Source organism: Fragaria vesca, linkage group LG7, assembly GCF_000184155.1.
Source record: "Fragaria vesca subsp. vesca linkage group LG7, FraVesHawaii_1.0, whole genome shotgun sequence".
NCBI lineage: Eukaryota > Viridiplantae > Streptophyta > Magnoliopsida > Rosales > Rosaceae > Fragaria > Fragaria vesca.
In genome coordinates, this window is record NC_020497.1 from 19,014,873 (window position 1) to 19,036,847 (window position 21,975).

A 21,975-nucleotide genomic window follows, 5' to 3' on the forward strand; every position below is an offset into this window, starting at 1 on the left:
AAACATAAGGAAATTACATAAACCTTTGTATATCTATACATGGCTTTGAAGTTCTTCTCTTTAATACTAGGACTTTAGTCTACTGTCGATGGAGAATCGAGACTGGGAAGTTATATGCATTGATAACGTACAAAGAAAAACCAACTTATGAATTTCGAGCAATAATAATAAAAATTCATGCATAATTCTAATTGCTTTTGGTCATCTCCGGAGTTTTTTTTTATCAAAATCCGGAGATGATCGAACTACTGTAAGCCTATAACCATCAGAACATAACATTTGTTTCATTAATGGTATGTTTTGCGATGGCATTACAAGCGTTTGAGCCATAAGAACCCTACCAGGAATGTGTCATCTCTTTCATAATAATGCAGGAAAGCGTTAGGCATATATATAATTCTGATCATGAAAATATATATGTGAACCTGGAGTTGCTGTGACCACCTTCACGGACAGGGTTACTGGAGCTCGAATTGAGAATTACCACAAAGAGGCATGTGGACGTATATCCGAAACCTTTTCTGTACCAGGACCCATGAGAGTGCCCTTCACTAGGGGTTGTCTGTTAGTCTTTGCATGCAATTCAAAGCTCAGAAAAACAAAGGACCATATGGCTTTTGGTTAGAGAATTCGAAGGGTCACTTTCTTTAGGGTAGTGAATAACATGGTCACTTGAATCAGCCACACACAGTGACACAGACCCACATGTGTTTCTAGCTTCCGATCTTGTGCTAAATTCAGACCAACAGGCAACAGGTCGCCTACATCAGTCCAAACCCTAGCATGTGCTGCTCTTATTTGGATAAACTTGCTAGTGTAGGGTACCCTGTGCCCTTGTAACAGTGACATGATTTCTATGTTTAGCTTCCATGCCTAATAGAATGATGTGAGATGACGGTCCTCCTTGTCCTAAGAAATGAATGTCTTTTTTGCCCGGCGATGGAGAGGGCTAGTCCCCTAAGAAATGACGGTCTTTCTTGCCCGTAGATGGCAAAGAATTACAATCGGCTGCCGGCCTAAGAAATGACGGTCTTCCTTGCCTGCCGATGGTAGGTCTTCCTTTCCCGCCATGGCAGAGGACTGGTAGGCCTTTTGGTGTGGTGTTTCCTGTTTTAGGTTTTCTTTCTTTCTCCATCTCTTACTGATTTAGGCAGGACAGAAAAGATCATTCCGTAACCATTCTTCCTCCCACTTTTTTTTCACAAGGCTTTAGCTTTCATGTCATCCAAATTCGGAAGGAGCAGCAAATATGGGATTTGTCATGTTTCCAAAAGATTATTTAGATGTATGAAAATCTACGTAATTGACCTTACACATCTTTGTTAACAACTCATAATCCATTATAAATGAGTGAGGTTATCTTTGAAAAAGATAGCAGCTACACCATCGTTAAGTAAACCTGGCCTGAACAGTATAAAATTTCCGCTAGTATAGCTACCATGTCCAAGATTCCGAGTGTCTCTATCACTTTGTTGTTCACCTCATTCAAACTTAGTTACAATGTCAAATGGATGTTTTTACTAGTCACATTTGCTATGAGCAAGTTAGCCACTTGTATTTAGGCATTTAGCTAATCTGCAGGACTACTCGGTCATTCATGAAGATACTGCGTCATATATCCAGTTAAAGATGATGGTTTCTGAACTAAATTCTATTTTTGTTTAATTAATCCGCCACAATTAACTAATACAATCTTTCTACAGCTAAGAGAATTGCTGAATGTTAAAGCAAGTCACTATAACATAAGAGGAAATGTAGAGTACTGTAATATAAGAGAGTAACGTAGAGTTCAACTAACAAGAACAACACTTCACAGAACAACACATTATCCACAGCATCACATTTCGACGGTCAACAAATGAAAAAAATACATTAGAGTTATGGGAAAAGGAATCCCAGACATGAAAAGCTGCATGTATCTCTTTCAATCACAAGCAAATAGGAACAATGCTCTATTCCCACATGAGCAACCCAAAGGAATGGACTAGGAAGAATCTACGAATCACTTGAGGCCTAAATCAGCTACCAAAAATTGCAAGGGCAATCAATTCAAAGAATCAAAGTCCAATGAAAGGTTAAACCATACCTTTGGCTGAGGTCAGTCTATGAACAATTCAACAAATAAGGTGACCATGGATAGGCCGGCAATCAGAATCTTCTATTGGTTTCTCCAGTAGATATAGAGGGGCCTTCAGGCTTCACTAGATGAGAACCCCCTCTGTTATTGATGTCAAGCCCCTGGAATCGGCCAATTGAATCCTGCTGCAACATATCTGAGCAAGCATGTGACTGGGCTGATGCACCAAGCATAGGCTGATGAGGAGCTTGCATATTAGACTGGAACTGATGATACTGTGGTAGCTGAATGTTCTGAGAATCGCGTGGCCCAGACTGTGGTTGACCGGGAAAGAAGGAGGATTGCGAATATGGAAAATGATGCATCCCAAGGTTGTACGAATCAGTGTGTGTTAATGCTTCTCCAGTTGCAATCTTGAGCCTCTCAAGTTCTTTCTTCAGCGCATCATTCAGAGCTGTATTGTGGAAACAGTGGGACAAGTGCATTGTGGTTAGCAATCGTCATAGTAATTTCAAGGAAAGGTAGTATGGAATGCCCAGGTTAATTTCCTGGTTCAAAAACATATAATGACGAGACTAATGTGCTCAAAGAGGCCACATCATTAAGTGTGTCAGACAACTGATGTAAGCACCTATTTTAGAACCCCAGACTCGAATGACTCATACACTAGTATTCTGTACTAGTAGATGAAGTTGATGGTAATAAGTTATTAACCAGTGATAATCGAACCATCTTAGACCAGTACCAAGACAATGCTCCATTTTTTCGTAAAAAAAGGAAAAACTTCAAGACAAGTTGCAGGAAACTGAGGCCATCAGAATAATATAAAAGCTGGGTATGAATGAGACGTACCATCGCGTAACTGAGCTTGTTGTTCCATAGCTTGCAACCGAATCTTAAGCTCTGTGTTCTCAGAAGATAATCCCGTCGTATCTCTCTGAAAAATAGAACAAGAGAAACATAAACCTACAGAAATCAATGTAGGTAATTAAGTAACAAGCAGGCCCGAATTGTGAATGGGTGAAATGTAGTGAGTTGTAACTCAAACTTTTCATAGGCATATGTAGGAAAGATAATCTCTTAAATCCAACCAAGGTGAATGAAGTACAAACGACTCCTAGTTACTTGATTTATTTATGTTTTGAAGTAATTCACCTATCTCTCTTGGATATGGCATGTAGCATGCTCAGGCTAGATGAACTACATTACCATAATATGATAAGCCAAACCAGCTGAGTATTTCAGTACGAACCTGGAATAGAGTGAGCTGAGCAGATAATGTAGTAGCTTCTGTTTGAAGTGTCTGAACTTTCCTTTCAAGTTCTGATATATACCGGGCCTTCCTCTCTTTTGACCTAGCAGCAGACTGCCGATTTGCCAAAATCCTGTATCAATTGGCAGTTTGCTTAGAAAATCACCACCAAAAATTTAACTCAACCAACTTCCGAACATTTCTGTGCCTCAGAGATAGTGTTCATCATAAATTAAACGAGCAACATGCTATGCTAAGCTGTATACCCAAAATGCGGTTTGGAAAAAAAAAACATTTCAAATAAGCCATAGCCACCAGACAACAACCGAAAGATGATTTTTTTGAGCATTTGTCAACCCCATTGTCTAAACTCTAAAACATGGCACGTGGTATTATGTAAATGCATGAGTGGATATAGATCTCTATGTGTGTGCGTGACTGGGAAATCTATATACTCGAGCAGAAATAAGTCAAACAACCTAAGACATACACAGCTCTTGTGACCTGAATTATCAGATCCACATCTAATCTGATACATTACGTTCCTCAATTTGATATCTAGCCGCTATAGAAAGGTTTCCTTCCAAGTTAGAGTGTTATTAAACTTCACTTTGATCCCTTTGATTAAGAAAAGATAGCAAGACACTAATTAGACTAGTAGTCATGCGAAATTATTAAAGATGCAGAATTCTTCAATCAAAAATGGGAGCTTGAAAATCATTGACTAGTCACACATTTCAAAATCTGTTCTTTAATCTCTACTGCAATCAACAACACGCTAAATTCAAGCTACAATGCATCAAACAGAGTAATCGCATTTCGATACCGAAAGAGAGAAGAAGAAGAATACCTCTTGGCTCGCTTGGGATCGACGGCCCAAAGCTCAGCGAGCTTCTCAGGAGCCATGGCCTTCTTAGCCTCAATCGATTCCAACGACCCGTCCATGGAGCTGCTATGCCGGTGCCTCGGCCTCGCATTGCTCCCCTCGCCGGCCTCCGCCTGCGACGCCGCACCTCCGCCGCCGGCATTCTCAACTTTCTGGCCGCCGGAGGATCCATCCTCAAGTTTGGATCCGAGCTTCTCGATGTCCATGTAGGTGCAGAAGAGGTCGTCTTCGGAGCCGAGCTCCTCGAAGCTGTTGGATGGGCCGTCGAAGGGGTCCTGGAGCAGATCCAGGTCGTCGAGGATCCGGAAATGGACCTCCGACTGGGCGCGGCGGTGGTAGGAGCCGCGGAAGCTAGGGGTGGTGGAGGGGTCCTGAAACGACGTCGTCATAGGGGCGCGGGAAGAGTCCGGAGTGGGCGCCGGGTTCGGATCCGGTTTCGGGTTCGCCGGATCTTGCATTTTTTCTTCTTAAGGGGGTCCCACTCTGGAGCTCTCTCTCTCTCCGCGCTCTTCGTGTTTGGCTTTCTCCGTACTCTCTGGTTTTGTAACGAGAAGAGTGGAGTGTTAAAACTTTAGCTCGTGATCTTTGGGGGACCTTTGGAGCGAAAATGAGAGGTGGGGAGACCCCACGACGTCGTATGGAGGTGGTTGACCAGCACTCGGGGCGGTTTGGGATATAGATTTGGGCTTCCGGGTCGAGCACATGGGACCATGTCCGAAATCTATTCTACTTGATCTACTGAATTGATATATCAAATTGTTCTAAGGATGACAATAGGAATGGGTAGAGTAGGATCAAGGGATCAAAATATCATATCCGTACTATTTTTTATTCTTTATTCTTGTACCTGTTTTATTTCTCGTAATTAGATAATGGGGATTCCCTGTCCCTGTCTCCGTCTCCGTCCCCTTTGGGGAACGTTCCATACTCGCCTCGATCCCCGTTAATAATTATATAATAATTAATTTTTTAAAAATAATTATGAAAATAAAATCAAATACATATATAAATAAATTTCTTGATTCAATCCAACAAAAACGAATACAAGTCCCAGTTAAAAAAGAAGTTTCTATAAATATTTATTAAGATAATTATAGTAAAAAAGTATTACAAATGATTTTACATAAATATCTATTTATAAATAATATATATTATATATATATATATAAATATATAATAAGATTTTCATTCCAAAATGGGTGGGGATGGGGACGAATATTAAAATATTAAACATGTCCCGTATCCGATTCAAAAATCCGAATACTGAAGATCCTCATATCCGTTACCCGTTTATCCTTGTATATCTCTTTCGTCAGGGTCGAATACACGTGGGTACCCTACCCGTTGGGGATTATTGCCATCCCCAAATTGATCTACTTGATTTACATCGATACATTAGTGTAGCGTAGATGAATTTATAACATACTTCTTAGGATTAATTACAAAATACCACCCGAATTATAATGTTATTTTTATTTTCATACCTAACTATCAAAAACTTGTATTTTTATACCTTAAGTTTCATTCCGTTAGCATTTTGATACCCTGACCATTAACACCGTTAAATTTTGAGGGTATTTTCGTCATTTTAATAAATGTATCATTTTTTGCATTTACTTTAACAAAATAATTTGTTTTTCGAGATTATCAAATACAAATAGAACAATTTACTTTAGCAAAAATATTCAAAAAAAATTAAATATTTATTTTTGCAACAATAGTGATAAAATTTAGTAGAACTCTTGTATATTTTTGGAGTTACACGTTAAGCAAAAATAAATAAATAATAATAATAATTTTATCAAATTTTATATAAAAATTATATATTTAACCAAAAAGAGATTAAATATAAAATATCAGAAATATATGAAAATTAATATGGATGCCTATAAAAAACAAAAAGTTTAAGGAAATATCAAGGATATCGTGGATATTTTAGTCCGTAATCACAATAACAGAATGATTTGGGTGAATAAATAGTGTTCTCGAGTTTGAACAATAGCAATGAAAAATATTTAATTTTAATAACAATTTTAATGTATAATTTTTAATTTCAATTATAAAGGATATCATGAATTGACATAAACACCCTAAAATATTATCAAAATTTAACGGTGTTAGTGGTCAGGATATCAAAATACTAACAGAATGAAACTTAGGGTATGAAAATGTAAGTTTTTAATAGTTAGATATGAAAATGAAAATAACATTATAATTCGGATGGTGAAAGATTCAGTTATACTCATGCTTAGCCGAAACAATACTGATTTGATGAAAGATTGAAATGGATGTTGTACCATTTGCCATGGGAAATGTCGTCGTCAAGTGCATTGCAGTTTATAGCTTCTATCTCTAAGTCGATACGCTCCCTATATCTATAAGGTATTTCGTCCAATGTAATATGACCAACGGAATGAGGTTCTTTTGTCAAAACAAAGCCGATCAGTTTTTTATCGTCGGTTCTAAGTCCATCAACAACTACCATAGCTGGACGACTTGGTAAAAGCATAGGTGTACACTCTGCCACTTTCATATTCGAATTAATCATGTTGATTGAAATCAAATCTTAACCTATTATTGGTGATCACGAGGGAGGAACCATGACTTCCCTAAACTAGATAAATCACCATGCAGTCCTTCCTTGCTGTGCTTTGAAACATCACCCTTTCCCACAGCAGAAGCTCATGTACTAATATTGTGATTAAGGGTTAGACCAAATAACAAAACAAGAATATCAGGCAGACTGATATGCAGGAATGTAACATGTTTGGTTGTTTTTAGCTGCTGGCAAACATCATGGTCTGAAGTCTGAACTACCAAATGGGTCCTTTTACTCTGCTACGAAGGGACCAAAGTACCAAACTCAGAACCATTTTTTTTGAGGTAGTAGCACCTCAACTATTACAAGATGAATTAGCAGATGTCAACATTAGCATTACCTCAATAATATTGGGATTTGTATGATGATAAACATTGGCTTCCTTTCACAAAAAAAAAAAAAACATTGGCTTAAATTGGAGAAATAATTCTTTGACTATTCTAATAAAGAGTGTAGGAGTGGAACAAGGACTTGTTCTGGGAATAACCTTTTCTTCTAAACTTACACTTAAGATTAGATTGGGATCAGGTACCTTAACCCAAATTTCTTAGGCACTTTTCACCCACTTTATATTTTGGTTTTGCAAATTACTACCTTTTTCTTTTTCTATACATGATTCTAATCATCTTGTATGTAACATCTCAACAATCATGCACACTAGAATGAAAAGACACCCATCATAATCTCATTTGGTATCCTCCTATCTCCAACTCAAATGCCCTTAGCCACAATCCTAATACCACAAGACTTCCTCTGTAATATTTGTCCATATATAACCTCTCACAATCCACAAAAACTATGGTATATCACTCGCCTCCATAGCCTCTCCCTGCATCACTTTATCTTCTTCCATCTTCTTTCTTACAAGTTTTGTGCTAAGGTGGAGTCTTGAAGCTTTGCAGTATTTTAGGTGATCAATTAGTTGATTACCCTGCAGTATTTAGGTGATCAATTATAGTCTTTGATGAATAATACTGTTCATCATCCTTCACCTCACCAACAAATTATGCTCTTTTCAAAGTCTTATTAAAGGCCCCATATCAGACATCAAGTCCTCACTCTTTTCTGCTATATTCCAGCCTTGATCATCATAAAGAACTAGAAGTGGAGCAAAGAAGAGAAAGCTGTGTAGCTTTGTACATGGGGAAGATGAACTTCCTTCTCTCAATCTCCTTTGTGGTTCGATTCGGTGTGAAAAAACCATGGAGAAGCCCAAACCTAAGCTTGTCAGCATAAGCTCAACAGAAAAAGAAAAGGTACAAAGTTTTGAGACTACTTCTGAAATTTTTTCTGCTTCATCACACCAGTCATCAATGGTAAGCACTGTTCTTTATCACCACCGTCCACACCGCCTCCTTCTCGATCCAGGCCAGAATGCCAATGAAAGCAGATCACATAATGGACCTTTCTCCAATGAAGCAAATTTCGACACCAACATGGTGATCATCCTAGCAGCTCTTCTTTGTGCCCTGATATGTGCATTAGGTCTAAACTCAATAGTGAGGTGTGCCCTCAGATGCAGCAGGAGGCTTTCTTTTGAGACCCTAGATGAGACTGCAGCAAGGTTAGCAGGCACAGGGCTTAAGAGGAGCACATTGAGGCAGATACCCATTGTGGCATATGGAACTGGGGTGCTTAACATTCCTAATGCCACTGACTGCCCAATTTGCCTTGGGGAATTTTCAGACGGGCAGAAAGTTAGGGTTTTGCCAAATTGTAACCATGGTTTCCATGTGAGGTGCATAGACACTTGGCTCTTTTCACATTCTTCTTGCCCAACTTGCAGGCAGTCATTGCTGCTGGAAGCACAACCACAAGGTTCAGATTCTCCTTCAGGACAGAATGATGTGGTTGTTGCTGTTGCTGGTGATGAGGCTGGTTGATCATACTCATTTAGGCAAAACAGAGTTGTAATCACTATCTTTGTTCTGGTTAAAGGTAGCTAGGGGTTTTTAGTTGAATATATATGTAGGTTATGATATAAGATGTATCTGAGGTGCTATGTATAAGCAAATGCCTAATGAGATTTTTGAGGTTGTTAAATGTTTGTTCTCTGCTTACTTTGCAAAGAATTGCAGCATATATGATGGATAATTTTATCTGCTCTATGTTGCTCTAGAGGTGGTTTTTAACTTGAAGGTGAAGATCCCTTCTCCAAGCAAGGGATTACCGATTGGAAAAAGTTTGAAGTATAAACTTCACTCCACTAGTCTCTATATGACTAGAAATGTAAATGTATCTTTTGCACTCTTGGAGTTCAGAGTAATTACATGAACACATCCATGTATGAGTGCAGGGGCGGATCCAGAAATGGAAACCGGGTGGGACTTAGACTTTCCACCACAGAAACAGAAAAAAAAAAAAAAAAAAAAACCTCGACAGTGCGTGAGCAATTTAGATATTGAAATGAAAAATATACCTAGATATGGAGAATGTAGTGAGTCTTTACCCTCAAATACATTAACAAGATTTATAAAACTCTTTAGATGTAACACACAAGAGGCTAAATAAACACATCAAATGCAATACAAAATATGTCAATGTAAAACCTAGCTCGACTAACTATATATAGAAATCAATAACATGTTCTTTCATAGAAATCCGTCAACCAACTAACCCTTATCAACGTTGATTTAATTTTCCCCCAATCTTAATTTAGTTAATTATAATCAAACAATAATAAATACTCGCATACAATTAAGATGACGAGTAATTATGTGGTAACAAACTGAGATAATGAGAATGATTAATTGGGTGGGATGGAACTCACGGAAGAGTGAAGAACTTGTAGAGATATATCTGTTAGTGAGTGATACCTGGACATAACATTCAATATATATAATATTTATTTTATAAGCTAACTACATGTAGTAATTCTTTTCCTAAACAATTTAAGTGGGACTTGAGTCCCAGGCCAGGAAGCCTAGATCCGCCCCTGTATGAGTGGCGGATTTAAGATTTTGGTCTTGAGACCATAATTCTGGCTTCTTTTCTTCCCGAAGTTGTCTCTTTATCGCAATTCATCAAACACATTAAACCTTATCTTTGTTGCACTCTTCGCGCTCCCTCGGGTCCTTGCCCCTGCCTAGGTCTAATTTGTCAAACGTACCATCCCATACGCCCCTCAATGACATGGTACTCTAAATCCCATGAAATGATTTCAATCCCAATTCTATACCAAGTTATGTACTTACGTACAATTTCCTGTTGAAAGTGATTTTTCCTTTCTCCTTTCCTTGCAGCAATGTTAACTATAAAGTATAAACGAATGAGTTTTGTTCAACTACGAGTTTATCATTCAAGCACCTTCATCTTTTTCTCTGTTTGATTTGATGGGCAATTATGCAATTATATTACTGCAGGAAGCATATTGAAAAGGAGCACCTGGCTAAGAATTATCAATGTGTGCTCAAAAGAATGGAATCTCAAACTCTTTTCCTCTTCCATTCTTCACCTCCACCATCTTTTCCTGGTCCACAAAATAAGAAATTTGATTCCTGCATCACTACCTTCAAGCCATTTTCTCTAAGTAATGAGGATCAGCACCTCTCTGGTGTGATGAGGACATTATATTGAGCATCATATATCAATTGGTCCTCAAAGCCCTCTCTTTCCTTTGAACCTGATTGATCTGTATCTATCTTTCAGATTTTTCCTGGATTCCAAAGATTGTGGCAAAGACATTTTATAGTGAAACCTGTGGAAATGTGGAATCATTTCTCTTGTGGGGGAGGTACGTAGGTAGTCATGTTCCTACAATTTCTTTCGGTAGAATCATTCCACAAATTGTCCACTGAAAATAGGCATTACAGTACTATTTTAGGTGCCACTAGCTATGCTAGAAGTACTTGTTCGTACAAATGAAAATGAGTGCGAGATTAGATGAACTTTAGAAACAGATCATCAAACCAAGTGGTGATATTGAAGTGATTAACTAACAGAAAAAATTTGAATCCCAGACTAAATATTGGAGTAGAGTAGACTACACGTTGTCATGTGTTCTAACGATAACATTTAAAAGTTTCTCGTTAAACCTACTACGGTTGATGATTAATAAATGAGGTTTCCTGAGGAAGTTAAGCGTATGTTTTCGGTATAGTGCTTGATAGACAGTTACGATGTTGAGCATTTTTGGCATTGGTATGTGTGGTGTATGTATATTCAAATGGAGTCACATTTCTAAGAGATAGGCTTCGGTGCAATCTAACCTATACCATTCAAGCTCCAAGTTCATAGGATGAACACATCAATGGCTACTGCCTCCCTCTGATGATCTCTGAAAAATTAAGCATTTTGAACTGAGATTTTTGGATGAACATCATGTGTAACTCTCCTAATAACCATTAACCATGAACAGTCAAAAGAAATGGCACTTCAACGGCTCTACATTCATATCAGGATCAATTTATTACATATAACAGCTAGCACAATAAACAAAACCAGTAGCAACCTGCTAAACTAGAACCGTTTCAATGGCTAAGTAACAGTTCACTTGGCCAATTCAGCAGAGATTGTGTTAGCCAAGCAGGATATGGTTGAAGGAGACACCCCTCTTGTTCCACCCAAGTACCATTTCTGGATCGTCTCGACCACATTGGCATTCTCCACTTTGATCTTCGACTCCTCCTTCCCTTCAGCGGTAAACACAATCTGCACACATATATGGTCTCAAGTGTTAACCATTTGCCTTGTCAAGTATGGTGACATGTTACATGTGAAAGACCTTAGCTGGTGAATTTCGACTATATTTTCGCAAACCAATATGATCACTAGTTCAAATCGACCGTTTTACAACATAACAATCAAGTCCAGCAACATGTTACATGATCATAGATCGTGAATTTGGACTTTGTTTAACAAATTAACATGATCAATGGTCCTAGAAAGTCTCCTTTTTATAAATAATAGCATTTTCTTTAACAAACTACCTACTTTCTACTATTTGATTATTCTTACCTCAGCTGTTGGGGAAGTAGCTGGAAAATGAAATGTGATGATGGAATCCTTCTTGAAATATTTTGATTGGAAGAACTCAACAATCTTCTCCAAGGCTTCTTCCTCCTCTTCCTCATATTTGTCATCAGCTGCCAATCTATCCCTCACTGAACTTTCGAGCTGCACCCCATATTGAGACCCTTTGATCTCCTTGATCACCACAACCCTTAGAAATTTCTCAACAGGAGCTGCATATATATGTACATAATTTGATCAAAAGGGTATTCTTGATATAGTTCAGATTGATCATTGATGGATGATATTGTAACTATATATACCAGAAATAAGAGCATCAAAGAAGTCGTCATCTTCTGCAAGCTCGGTTCCTTTCTTGGTCTTCCATTTCTGCAGATGTCCCACAATCTCAGGGTCCAAATAAACCCCAATTGCTGTGAACTTGATTTGCAAAAAGTGTATCTCAATGTCTGTGATCCCTGTAAATTAAAAACCCAATTTACCCATCAGTAACTTTACATTTCCTCTTTTCATGAAAGCAGACACAGAAACAAAGGGCTTACCATGACCAAGAAGAGCTAATGGCTTGGAGGTTGTGATCACTGAAGGAAAAGGGATTTCATCCACCAACACTACTTCTGAACCCACTGCACCCACTATAATGCATCAACAAAATGAAACATGATTAGTTTTGGTACAAATCAAACACAAGAGCTGAACAAGATGAACATTATGTATGAGAGGAAGAGAACTCTTACTAGCTGTGTTCTTGAGGTTCCTATTAGAAATTTAGAAATGGTGAGATGAAGTAGTTGTCAAGAAGAATAATGAGGGTAGAGGGTGCTGCTAAATGCCTCTATATATATATCTTGTGGGTGTTACTCGAGCTGACACTCTTAGGTCTTCCAGTCTTGTCCTAGGTGGTAGGTTGCGGTCTTGTGGAGGTTGCCAAGCTTGTGATCATCTCACCTTCCGCAACTCAATATCTTGCGAATGGGAAAATTCCAATAAGATCCTCAATTTGTTGTCCTCAGTGATCATAACAAATATGAGATGAGGACGAACGTTGTAAACTTAAACAAGATGAGTTTCAATATGAGACGAGTTATAAACTTAAACGTTATGAATTTTAATTTTGTAGAATAAATTTATGAAAGTGTAGATTTTAATCTTTATTCTTTACAAATTCAATTTCAATTAAAACGGTTCATGCTCTAATGTTTGATCTTGTAAACATTGATCGTCGTGAGGTTTAATCTTTTCTTATTCAATTACTATCCAAAATGTCGGTTTTAACTTCACATCTTCAAAGGAAAGTTAACCCTATTCAGGTCAAGGGGCACTTATGAAAATTCAACTTCTGTTTGTAGATTGGCCGTAAATATATTCGAAGGCCTTCAACTACCCACGTGGTCATCGAACTAAGCTCGTAACCACCGCTCCTTCTACCTACCCAGGCTGCTCTATATGTAATTGACTAATTGGATTCAAGGCATAGTCCCCCGTATTTCCTTTGTTTTATACTTTGATTTGATTAATCAGTTCTAGCCAAACATTGAAAATATAATTTCTAGTGTCAATATTGTGTATGTGTTGTTTGGTGGTTGGTCTTTCGTTTACGAAATTAATCTATATTGTGGTTCGGTGTTACCATTTTATTTTATTGTACATATAATAGAGAACATCACTTTAAAACCGAAATCAAAACCTTCATCACTTTTGTTTTCCCAGCATATGTCATGTAGTTCGACTAGTTTAGGGATTGTGCTCTTTAGAGATTGATCTCTATATAAATACCTATATAAACTAGATTTTGAGAAACAGTGCATGTACGTATGTTTCTGCTCCAAGTCTCCAACCTCAATCCTCTAGAGCTTTTTAGTCTATATCAATTCCAGCAGTGATATCCATGGATCACATACAGGCTTTATCAGAGAAGATCGAACAAAAGTGGCAGCTATTTGATGAGTCCAATAATAAAACGTACCAATATGGTTGGAGCGATCTTCCATGTCATTTATTGGAGAAGATCGGGAAGCACCTCAATACTAAACCACATGTTTCTCTATTTCGTGCAGTTTGTCATTCATGGCGTCTCTCTGTTCCTTCCTTCAAAAAACCACAACTCTTTCCTTCCATTTGCATTGGCGACCTCGTTGCCGATAGTCATGCCACTGCTACAACTAGTGCCACCAACATCTTCACCGTCTCGGCTGACCTTTTCATCTATCAGTTCGTATCTCCGGTGCATGACAATCATAATCAATCACAGTTGGGTAAAAACTGGTTGATGCTTGTAGAAGAAGGTAAGTTGGGTAAAGTTTTCTATCCAAGTCGTGTAATGCAAAAATATGAACTAGAGAAGCCAAACTTGCTGGACTTTCGGGTGTTTGAATTGGCAAGAGTTTATCGTCTGTATTCATCAAAAGGTAACATAGTCTCGAATTGTAAAGCAGCCATGTCCTTAATCAATAATGATCGACCAGAGCTCATGATTTTGGCTACTACGAAAACCCTGGATTCTAACTTGTACGAATTAGAGGCTGGTTTGCACCGCTGCAACTTAGGGTTTGATGACCGCTGCACTAAATTGACATATGATCCAGTTACAAATTCTGATAAGTTGGTGGACATTATTTGTCACCGAGGAAAGTTCTATGCCGTCGCCGAGAATGGGAGAGCTATAGTGATCGATCCTTCGTCTTCTTTACCGGAGCCGGTAACTATTGCGGACCCAGTAAGTGATGGGGTTTATGCTCGTATGATGAAGTTAATAGAATCATCGGGAGAGCTGCTTTTAGTTGAAACACGGCCGGTTTCTAATGGTTTTCCGGCCAAGGTTTTCAAGCTGAACACATATGAGAAACGATGGGTTAAGATCGAGCATTTGAAGGGTCGTCAGGTTTTGTTTGTGGGTGATGAGTGGTGCTTCTCTATGTCTAGTCGGAAATATCCGGGCCTCATGCACGATTGCATTTACTATTATGATTCAGTATCGGAATCAATATCACCATTAGTGTTCGACTTACTTGCGGACCGGTACTTATTCTTGCATCTAAACAAATAGTGCGCAGATATATCAATGTGCCTCTAGAAATCAAAGCTTAACTTTGTTTATGTGCTTGAGTACTTGTATGAATGATTTATTTTAGATCGATTTTGAAGCAATCTGCTTCACTAGCTACAAGTACATAAGATGTTTCAACTGTTTTTATCTTTCTTGTTTATCCGAGTGCTCATGCACGTATAAATTCCGGCCTAAGCTATCAAAGTCTTCTTGTTAATTTCTGTGTACAACTCGATCATGCACGACGATAATGTAGAGTTCATATTCCATTGTTTCATTCCTCTACATAGTAAGAAGCAGCTGGCCTCGACCTAGCGTCGTCAGGAGAGCATGGTGTCACTGTCTGTTTGACCATTATCTGTGGCAAACAAACAACAGGGACAAGAACGGTGACAAAATCGAGTGTTGCCTCATTTGCATAGGATATCTCTGGCCAAAGCATAGCATCTATTTCAACTTTACTCATTGTTTGTGATGAAAATCTAGGGGGAGGAGGAAAGGTTACCAACACTCATAGTTAACATACCAAAAGTACAAAGACATCGATCCAATTTTAGTTAATTTTAGTTACCCTATACAAGTACCTTGTGAGCTTACTAGAAGTTCAACATCATTTAGGCCCCTATATAATCCACAATGCACGTACCATTTTCTTCAAACATTACCACATTTTTAACGATGGAAGATCTCTCCTTTATGATCCTAGTTTTTACCCTCACAGCACTTTTTGCTGGGTATTTCATCAAGTTTAAAACATCACTAGGTAAGAAACTCCCACCGGGGTCATTTGGTCTTCCTTTAATTGGAGAGTCCATTAGCTTCATCCGAGCACAAAAACAGGACGGATCCGATGAGTGGATCCGGTCTCGTATCCGCAAGTATGGGCCGGTGTTCAAGACCTCTCTCATGGGGTCTAAAACGATCGTTATAACTGGCCAAGCTGGAAACCGGTTTGTGTTTGGTGGAGGTGACACTGGTATTGGAGGCAACCAAGTAGCAACTGTAGCCAGCATTCTTGGAAAACAAAGCATATTCGAGCTTTCTGGATCCAGGCACAAGCTTGTGAGGAGTGCCATAACCAACTTCCTAAAGCCAGAAAACATTCAAAGAATTGTAGGCGAAACCGATTTGTTAATCAAAGACCAAATTTTCAAGGTAACGCTAATACTGCATATGATGATATTGCATGATATCAGCCACATAACCCTAATATCTATTTCGGTTGCAGGAACTTCAAGGCAAGGATATAGTGCAACTAGTGCTTTTGGTGAAGAGATTAACATTCAAGGTTACTTGCAGTTTGTTTTTTGGACTACCAGAAGGCAAAGACAAAGATGCATTGTTTGAAGACTTTACTATTGCCATCAAAGGCCTGTGGGCAATTCCATTAAACCTTCCAGGCACTCAATTCTACAAAGCAGTACAAGCACGTAGCAGGATAGCCAAACTCCTCACGAAGGTGGTGGAGGAAAAGAAGAACAAGGCAACAAAAGTGACCCCCCAGAACAATGACATAATCTCAGCTCTGCTACTTCTGAGAGATGAAGATGGTGAGCCTCTGCAAGAGCAAGAGATCGTTGATAATCTCATTACCCTGATAGTTGCTAGCCACGACACCACCTCGATTCTCCTGAGCCTCCTGTTAAGGCATCTTTCTACAGATTCCAAGATTTTCAGTGAGGTGCTTCAAGGTAGTAATCAATGAATTAGTGATCACTTTGTTAGATTCACCTTCAGTACTATAACTCACTGTTTATATGTGTGAGGACATATATGCAGAGCAAGATGAAGTAGCTAAGGCTGTGGAAGGAAGTGAAAGAAAGGTTATTACATGGAATGAAATCCAGAAGATGAAGCACACATGGAGAGTGGCACAAGAGCTCATGAGGATGACTCCCCCTGCTTTTGGAAACTTCAAGTGTGCATGGAGAGACACTACCTTTGATGGCTATCATATCCCCAAGGGATGGAAGGTGTAACCCTAACCCTAACCCTAACCCTAACCCTGACCCTAAAGTTACAAATACAATGTTATAACTACAATGACTTGCAGGTTTTCTGGGTGGCATCTGGAACACACATGGACAGCAACATATTTGAAGATCCAAACAAGTTTGATCCATCACGATTCGAGAACTCAACGAAATCGTTTCCCCCATACACATACATTGCATTCGGAGCAGGCCCGCGAATTTGTCCCGGGGCAGAATTTGCAAGGATTGAAGCGCTGCTAACGATTCATCATTTGATAACAAAGTATTCATGGACGAAGATGATCAAGGATGAGCCTTTAATACGTGAACCCCTGCCTTATCCAGCCATGGGACTTCCAGTCAAGCTTCACCAAAGGAATGATATATAACACTACCAAATGCAACCCATATCGATCTCCACATTATATATATGTAACACATACAAGAATATACATAAGTGCTTTTTTATATGTAGCTTCTAAGCTCAAATAGAGCACAAGCCGTGGAACATTTGGCATTATATACAACTCTCAACAAACGTTCTACAAAGAAGCTAGTTGTTTTTTTTTTTTTTTGAGAAGGAACAAATAACTAGTTCTAACAAATAAAATTATACGAAACTATATACTGTATACGATCACAAAATGTTAGCGTGATATACATACTATATAAGAATTGAAAACAGTTTCTTAATTACTTGGTTGTCATCGTTCATAATAATAGATGATAAGTATCATTTTGTAATCAAAGAAGAAACGTACAAGAAGAAGGTCGACCCACAATGTTACAAAACTTGTGTCTGAGGCCATTGTAACGGGCACGCATTGCTCATTAGGTTAGAGGTTGGTGTTACACTGTGTTTGGAGTCCTCAGGTGGTTTACTCTTGAAACGCACCCTCTCTTTGCCGTTTTAGTAACGCCACGTATTCCCATTTTTTAATATCCAACCAAATCCACCTTGTCCTCTTGCACACGTCATCCCACAACCGACACGTGTAATTCCATCCCAAAAAAGAAATACCCACGTGGATTTACCGACGTGTCAAATATCGCTGGCCTGATTGGCCATCCTTCCCGCCAAGCTTGTGCCCCGCCCAGCACTCCATGCACTTTTCGCGTGTCAGCACGCGCCACATCCCGCAGGTCGCCATTTCAGACCAGCCCCCCAACGAAAGGCACATTCAAAACGTGAAGTCAAACTTGATCTTACATAGTCAGACCCATCAACGGCCGAGATTAAAACATCGAGAAGAGGTCAAAACGCGCATTTCGTGTGAGGCTCGTGCATGAAGCAACCCAGCTCGTGCCCCCATCAGCAAGGCAAAGAAGCCAGGTGATAAGTAACGTAGAGTCCTCACCATTTTTATTTGACATTTTCCGATTCGTATTCGGAAAACCTGAAATCCAATCCTCCATTAATTCCAATCTCACTCCTTTACAATTCCAATCATCACAGACTCTCTCTCATTCTCTCTCTCAGCTCCAAGTCCTCCGCATCAAGAAAGCTCTAAAACGCCGCCGTTTCAAGACTCTCCGAACGTCGCCGTTTCTGGACGATGGCCTCGTCGCTGTGCGGAGGGAGCATCCACCATTCTTTGAGCAGCGTTCGTCTCCAACAAGATCGGAATCTTCGCTCCGATCAGCCGTCTTCTTGTTCCATGGTGATTAATATTCCTCGTCGCGTCAGGGGTAGAGTCGTAAATTCCGTCTCTAGGGGTAAAATCGTAAATTCGTCATCCGCGGCTGTGGCGGAGACGCGGAGTCCTCGGCGGAACCGGAGGGGTGGAGACAGGAAAGGGAGCGAGACGGCGGCGGCGACGGCGTACGAGAGGGTAGACGAGTGGATGAAGGATTCGGTGACGGAGATCGTCAAGAACCTCCGGGAGGCGCCGCTGCTGGTCCACGTGTACGGCGGCGACGAGGAGGAACGGAGGATGGAGACGGAGAAGAGAGTGGAGGAGGAGAATTGGGACACGCTGAAGGGGAAGTGGGAGGCTGGGGAGGCGCCGTCACCGGAAGGCGTTATATTCGTGGAGGAGCTGATGGACGACGGCGGAGTTGACGGTGGAGATAACGGAGGGGAATATTCCGTTAGTAAGGATGGGATCACGAGGGCGTGGGGGCTGGTGGTGCAGGGGAAAGGGGAGGAGTGTGGGCCAGCTTGTTATTTGTTGAAGACGAGTAAAGTTAATGTCGGGTCGGGTTATGGGCTGGGGATGGGCATGGGCTGCACTCATTTTTGCTTGGTTCGGGTCAAGAGTTTTAGGGAGACGGCCAAGTCGCAGCTCAAGAACAGTTGGCTGTTGCAGGCACAGATGCAAGGTCTGGGAAGATGATGTTCCGAGATTGAAAAATCGAAGCTCGGTTTGTAAATTTTATTGACACATTTACTGAAGCTTCAAAACCCAATTGATTATTGATGTTCATTTGAATCGTATTGGTTCAATGTGTAAATTTCATAAGATTGTTGCAATGTGTAAACCCAAGAGATTACAATATTGATCATGATCAATTTTTTCTTTTTTCCTAAGATTGTTGCTTGGGTTTTGATCACTATAGTAATGAAGTTTGATTTTATCTTTGGATGTTAACAATAAGTTGATAGTGTTATTAAAATATGGTTATCGGCAAACATAAATCAATTATAAGTTGTATGAAAATAGACATTAAAGCGATAAGATGTTGTCTTTTTATTTTTATTTTTTTTATATTTTTTACGCTAAATGATCGAGGATAGATTAATAAATCGTCTATCACTCTATTTTATTAATAAAAGAAAAAAGAAAAAAAGAGAAATATCAAAACCAAAACCTTAGATGTAGTCAGTTGTGGGTAAGTTGATATTATAAAGCGATATGCTTGAAATTGATAAGCTTGAAATTGATAGGCTTATCATTAGCTAATAGGCATGTGTGTGGCATGAGATGCACTTGCATGTAAATTTGCTGCTCAAAACTTTTAAAGATGTGTCATAAGATATCGACTCACCTATCTAAGCTCATGCTAGCTTAATCTCGCTCCATCGATCATACATTGTGAAAATATTGTTTTGATGCTTACCTTGATGATTATGAAAGTATCCATTCCATCTAGTTAAAACATTATTCTTAGCGTTTCGAATGTTTTGTTTTCCTAATAAATTGATTGAATATAGAATAAAAACATAACGAGGATATGTTTTTATTGTTGTAGGTAGGAATATGTGTATTTTCCTTTTGAATTTTGATGTACTTGCAATACTGTATTCATTTATGAAATACTCATAACTGTCTCCCAATTTCTCTCTAAATCCTTAAGCTAAAATAATGTAAAACCTGCAAGCTAATAACAACCATAGTCTTTTGAGTATGCTTGTCGTCCAACTCAGGCCATCTGATCGAGGCGAACTCACTGTTGCAAGACTTGCATCAAGCAAGAGGGTTTAACCTCAATTTCTACCTATCTTTCTCATGACGCCGGTCCGCATCTTTGGAATGAAGGATGGAACTTTTGCCCCAGACGTTACTGTATCAGAAACACCAATGATCCCGAAGCTACCGTCCCTATATTTATAAGGTGGAGCTCGAGGGACAGCAGAAGAATGACTAAGCATCTGAATAACAGAAGACATGGTCGGCCTATCGGTTATAGTCCTTTGCATGCAGAATAATCGGATTCTTAAGCAGCTCTCCATTAATTCAATTCCGGAACCAGTCCACAACGTCGGATCTATTAGATTTCTAATCGTCCCTTCTGCCCAATTCTTCCATGCTTGCAAAATTGTGAATATATATATGTTAGCATACATAGCCATATAGGTCGCATGCATACATAGACCAAAGCAATATGTACACCATGAGTATACGATATTCTATAACAATACGTACGACTTCCAAAGCTATTTCTGTCCCATCAAAAAAATACAAAGTTTTTTTTATTTGTTGAATATAAAGACTAGAACGACAGTGCGTATAACAATACGTATGACTTACAAAACTCATAAGATCCTTCTCATTTAGCTTTTCGGAAGGCAAACTGCTGATTTCTTGTCCACTTGCTATCTCCACGACTAACACACCAAAACTGTAGACGTCAGATTCAGCAGATGAATGTCCATCAATTGCCTCAGGAGCCATGTTTGTGCTGCATCTCTGGGATTTGTGGTATTGTTCAGCTGATAGTTGAAGTTACAGCTGGGTCTAAGAACTCGTCCACCTTCCTTTCCATCACAACAGTTCGGGAGTTCTTCAGAACTCCCAGAGAGGAAGTCCTGCTGCACTGTAACTCGGACAAATCAGGAGTACACTGCACAAATACCGTGCGTCGACGTTACTATAGCTGCAGCCTCAGTTCTTAATCTTTGGAGTAAGATGGTGAGATTGCCGAAAAATACATCAAACTTCGATGATGGTACGCTTCGCGTGCTCCACAAATTGAAAGCAAGAATCGTTTCCGTGACACCATAAATGGAGCGGTTTGAGTAGCACAGCATGCAGCTGTCGTACCAAATAATGGCTTCCTTCTGAATTGGACAGGGCTCCATGAGAGCACTTCTAGAGGCATTGAGGCATTGAAGGCAGGTTGTGTTGTTGATATCTCCTTTACACATTCCGATTGCATATATAGCATCGGATGTTGTATTTCCGCCGTAGGAGGAATTGTAAAAGCCAAAGCCGTTGCCGTTGGTAGAGGGAAGGGATGAGAGGAGGTGGTTAAGGTTTGTGCGATAGGAGTTGGTCGTGGTGTAGTTACCTTTGTCGTTTGAACAGAAATGGTTTTGTAGATGGTGTAGTTACCTTTGTCGTTTGAACAGAAATTGAATCAAGAACAGAACACTGCATTTCCATAGTAAAATCGATGACCGTTAACGTTTTTAGTACCATAAGGTGGCGTTTGTTACACCGGACTAACATGGATTGGACTAACTTAAGTAAGAAAATAGTCCGATACCCATGTTTGGAGGAAAACGGGACTGAATTAAATGAGTATAGGTAGTCCCCGTGTCCTGTTTTAGCCTTCTTACATAGTCACCCCAAAATTGGGCGGACTACATACCGCATCGTTGTTTAACGATTTCAACTCTCTGCATTTCCTCCTATCTGCTTCCTCTCTACTTCCTCACTACTTCGACTCTCTCTGCTCTCTCTTCTACTGGACAGGTACGATCTCCTCTCTATTTCTCTCTCTCTCTC

At 39.5% G+C, this 21,975-nt stretch overlaps 6 protein-coding genes across 6 annotated transcripts; 4 read left to right on the top strand and 2 right to left on the bottom strand.

Annotated features, from left to right (window-relative positions):
* Positions 1 to 1,790: 1,790 nt before the first annotated feature.
* LOC101305009 (transcription factor RF2b-like) lies at positions 1,791 to 4,729 on the bottom strand. The gene is made up of 4 exons (XM_004307685.1): positions 4,180 to 4,729; positions 3,330 to 3,462; positions 2,930 to 3,014; positions 1,791 to 2,531 (listed from the first exon to the last, which is right to left on the bottom strand). The coding sequence occupies exons 1-4, from the start codon at positions 4,671 to 4,673 to the stop codon at positions 2,149 to 2,151; spliced, it is 1,095 nt and encodes a 364-aa protein (XP_004307733.1). The 5' UTR covers positions 4,674 to 4,729; the 3' UTR covers positions 1,791 to 2,148.
* Positions 4,730 to 7,665: 2,936 nt separating this feature from the next.
* On the top strand, positions 7,666 to 8,697 carry LOC101312500 (RING-H2 finger protein ATL72-like). Its single transcript, XM_004308931.1, has one exon. It carries the CDS (start codon positions 8,017 to 8,019, stop codon positions 8,695 to 8,697), a length of 681 nt encoding a protein of 226 aa, XP_004308979.1. The 5' UTR covers positions 7,666 to 8,016.
* A 2,393-nt stretch (positions 8,698 to 11,090) lies between these two features.
* LOC101305307 (chalcone--flavonone isomerase-like) lies at positions 11,091 to 12,642 on the bottom strand. Its single transcript, XM_004307686.1, has 5 exons — positions 12,523 to 12,642; positions 12,328 to 12,420; positions 12,088 to 12,243; positions 11,771 to 11,997; positions 11,091 to 11,464 (listed from the first exon to the last, which is right to left on the bottom strand). Coding segments are annotated over exons 1-5 (639 nt in total). The 5' UTR covers positions 12,524 to 12,642; the 3' UTR covers positions 11,091 to 11,302.
* A 1,031-nt stretch (positions 12,643 to 13,673) lies between these two features.
* LOC101312785 (F-box protein SKIP23-like) lies at positions 13,674 to 14,831 on the top strand. The gene has a single exon (XM_004308932.1). It carries the CDS (start codon positions 13,674 to 13,676, stop codon positions 14,829 to 14,831), a length of 1,158 nt encoding a protein of 385 aa, XP_004308980.1.
* Positions 14,832 to 15,509: 678 nt separating this feature from the next.
* Positions 15,510 to 17,193, top strand: LOC101313076 (taxane 13-alpha-hydroxylase-like). The gene is made up of 4 exons (XM_004308933.1): positions 15,510 to 15,986; positions 16,060 to 16,522; positions 16,611 to 16,804; positions 16,885 to 17,193. Exons 1-4 carry the CDS (start codon positions 15,510 to 15,512, stop codon positions 17,191 to 17,193), a joined length of 1,443 nt encoding a protein of 480 aa, XP_004308981.1.
* Positions 17,194 to 18,173: 980 nt separating this feature from the next.
* LOC101305600 lies at positions 18,174 to 19,373 on the top strand. The gene has a single exon (XM_004307687.1). It carries the CDS (start codon positions 18,361 to 18,363, stop codon positions 19,138 to 19,140), a length of 780 nt encoding a protein of 259 aa, XP_004307735.1. The 5' UTR covers positions 18,174 to 18,360; the 3' UTR covers positions 19,141 to 19,373.
* The last annotated feature ends 2,602 nt before the right edge of the window (positions 19,374 to 21,975 follow it).

Coding starts and splice junctions, on each gene's coding strand:
- LOC101305009 (XM_004307685.1), bottom strand. CDS start 4,673: ATGCAAGATCCGGCGAACCCGAAACCGGATCCGAACCCGGCGCCCACT. Junction 3,463..4,179: donor GATCCCAAGCGAGCCAAGAG/GTATTCTTCTTC, acceptor CAATTGATACAG/GATTTTGGCAAATCGGCAGT. Junction 2,532..2,929: donor ACAAGCTCAGTTACGCGATG/GTACGTCTCATT, acceptor TCCACAATACAG/CTCTGAATGATGCGCTGAAG.
- LOC101312500 (XM_004308931.1), top strand. CDS start 8,017: ATGGAGAAGCCCAAACCTAAGCTTGTCAGCATAAGCTCAACAGAAAAA.
- LOC101305307 (XM_004307686.1), bottom strand. Junction 11,998..12,087: donor CTTTGATGCTCTTATTTCTG/GTATATATAGTT, acceptor ATATATATGCAG/CTCCTGTTGAGAAATTTCTA. Junction 11,465..11,770: donor CTACTTCCCCAACAGCTGAG/GTAAGAATAATC, acceptor ATATGTGTGCAG/ATTGTGTTTACCGCTGAAGG.
- LOC101312785 (XM_004308932.1), top strand. CDS start 13,674: ATGGATCACATACAGGCTTTATCAGAGAAGATCGAACAAAAGTGGCAG.
- LOC101313076 (XM_004308933.1), top strand. CDS start 15,510: ATGGAAGATCTCTCCTTTATGATCCTAGTTTTTACCCTCACAGCACTT. Junction 15,987..16,059: donor TCAAAGACCAAATTTTCAAG/GTAACGCTAATA, acceptor TTTCGGTTGCAG/GAACTTCAAGGCAAGGATAT. Junction 16,805..16,884: donor ATATCCCCAAGGGATGGAAG/GTGTAACCCTAA, acceptor AATGACTTGCAG/GTTTTCTGGGTGGCATCTGG.
- LOC101305600 (XM_004307687.1), top strand. CDS start 18,361: ATGGCCTCGTCGCTGTGCGGAGGGAGCATCCACCATTCTTTGAGCAGC.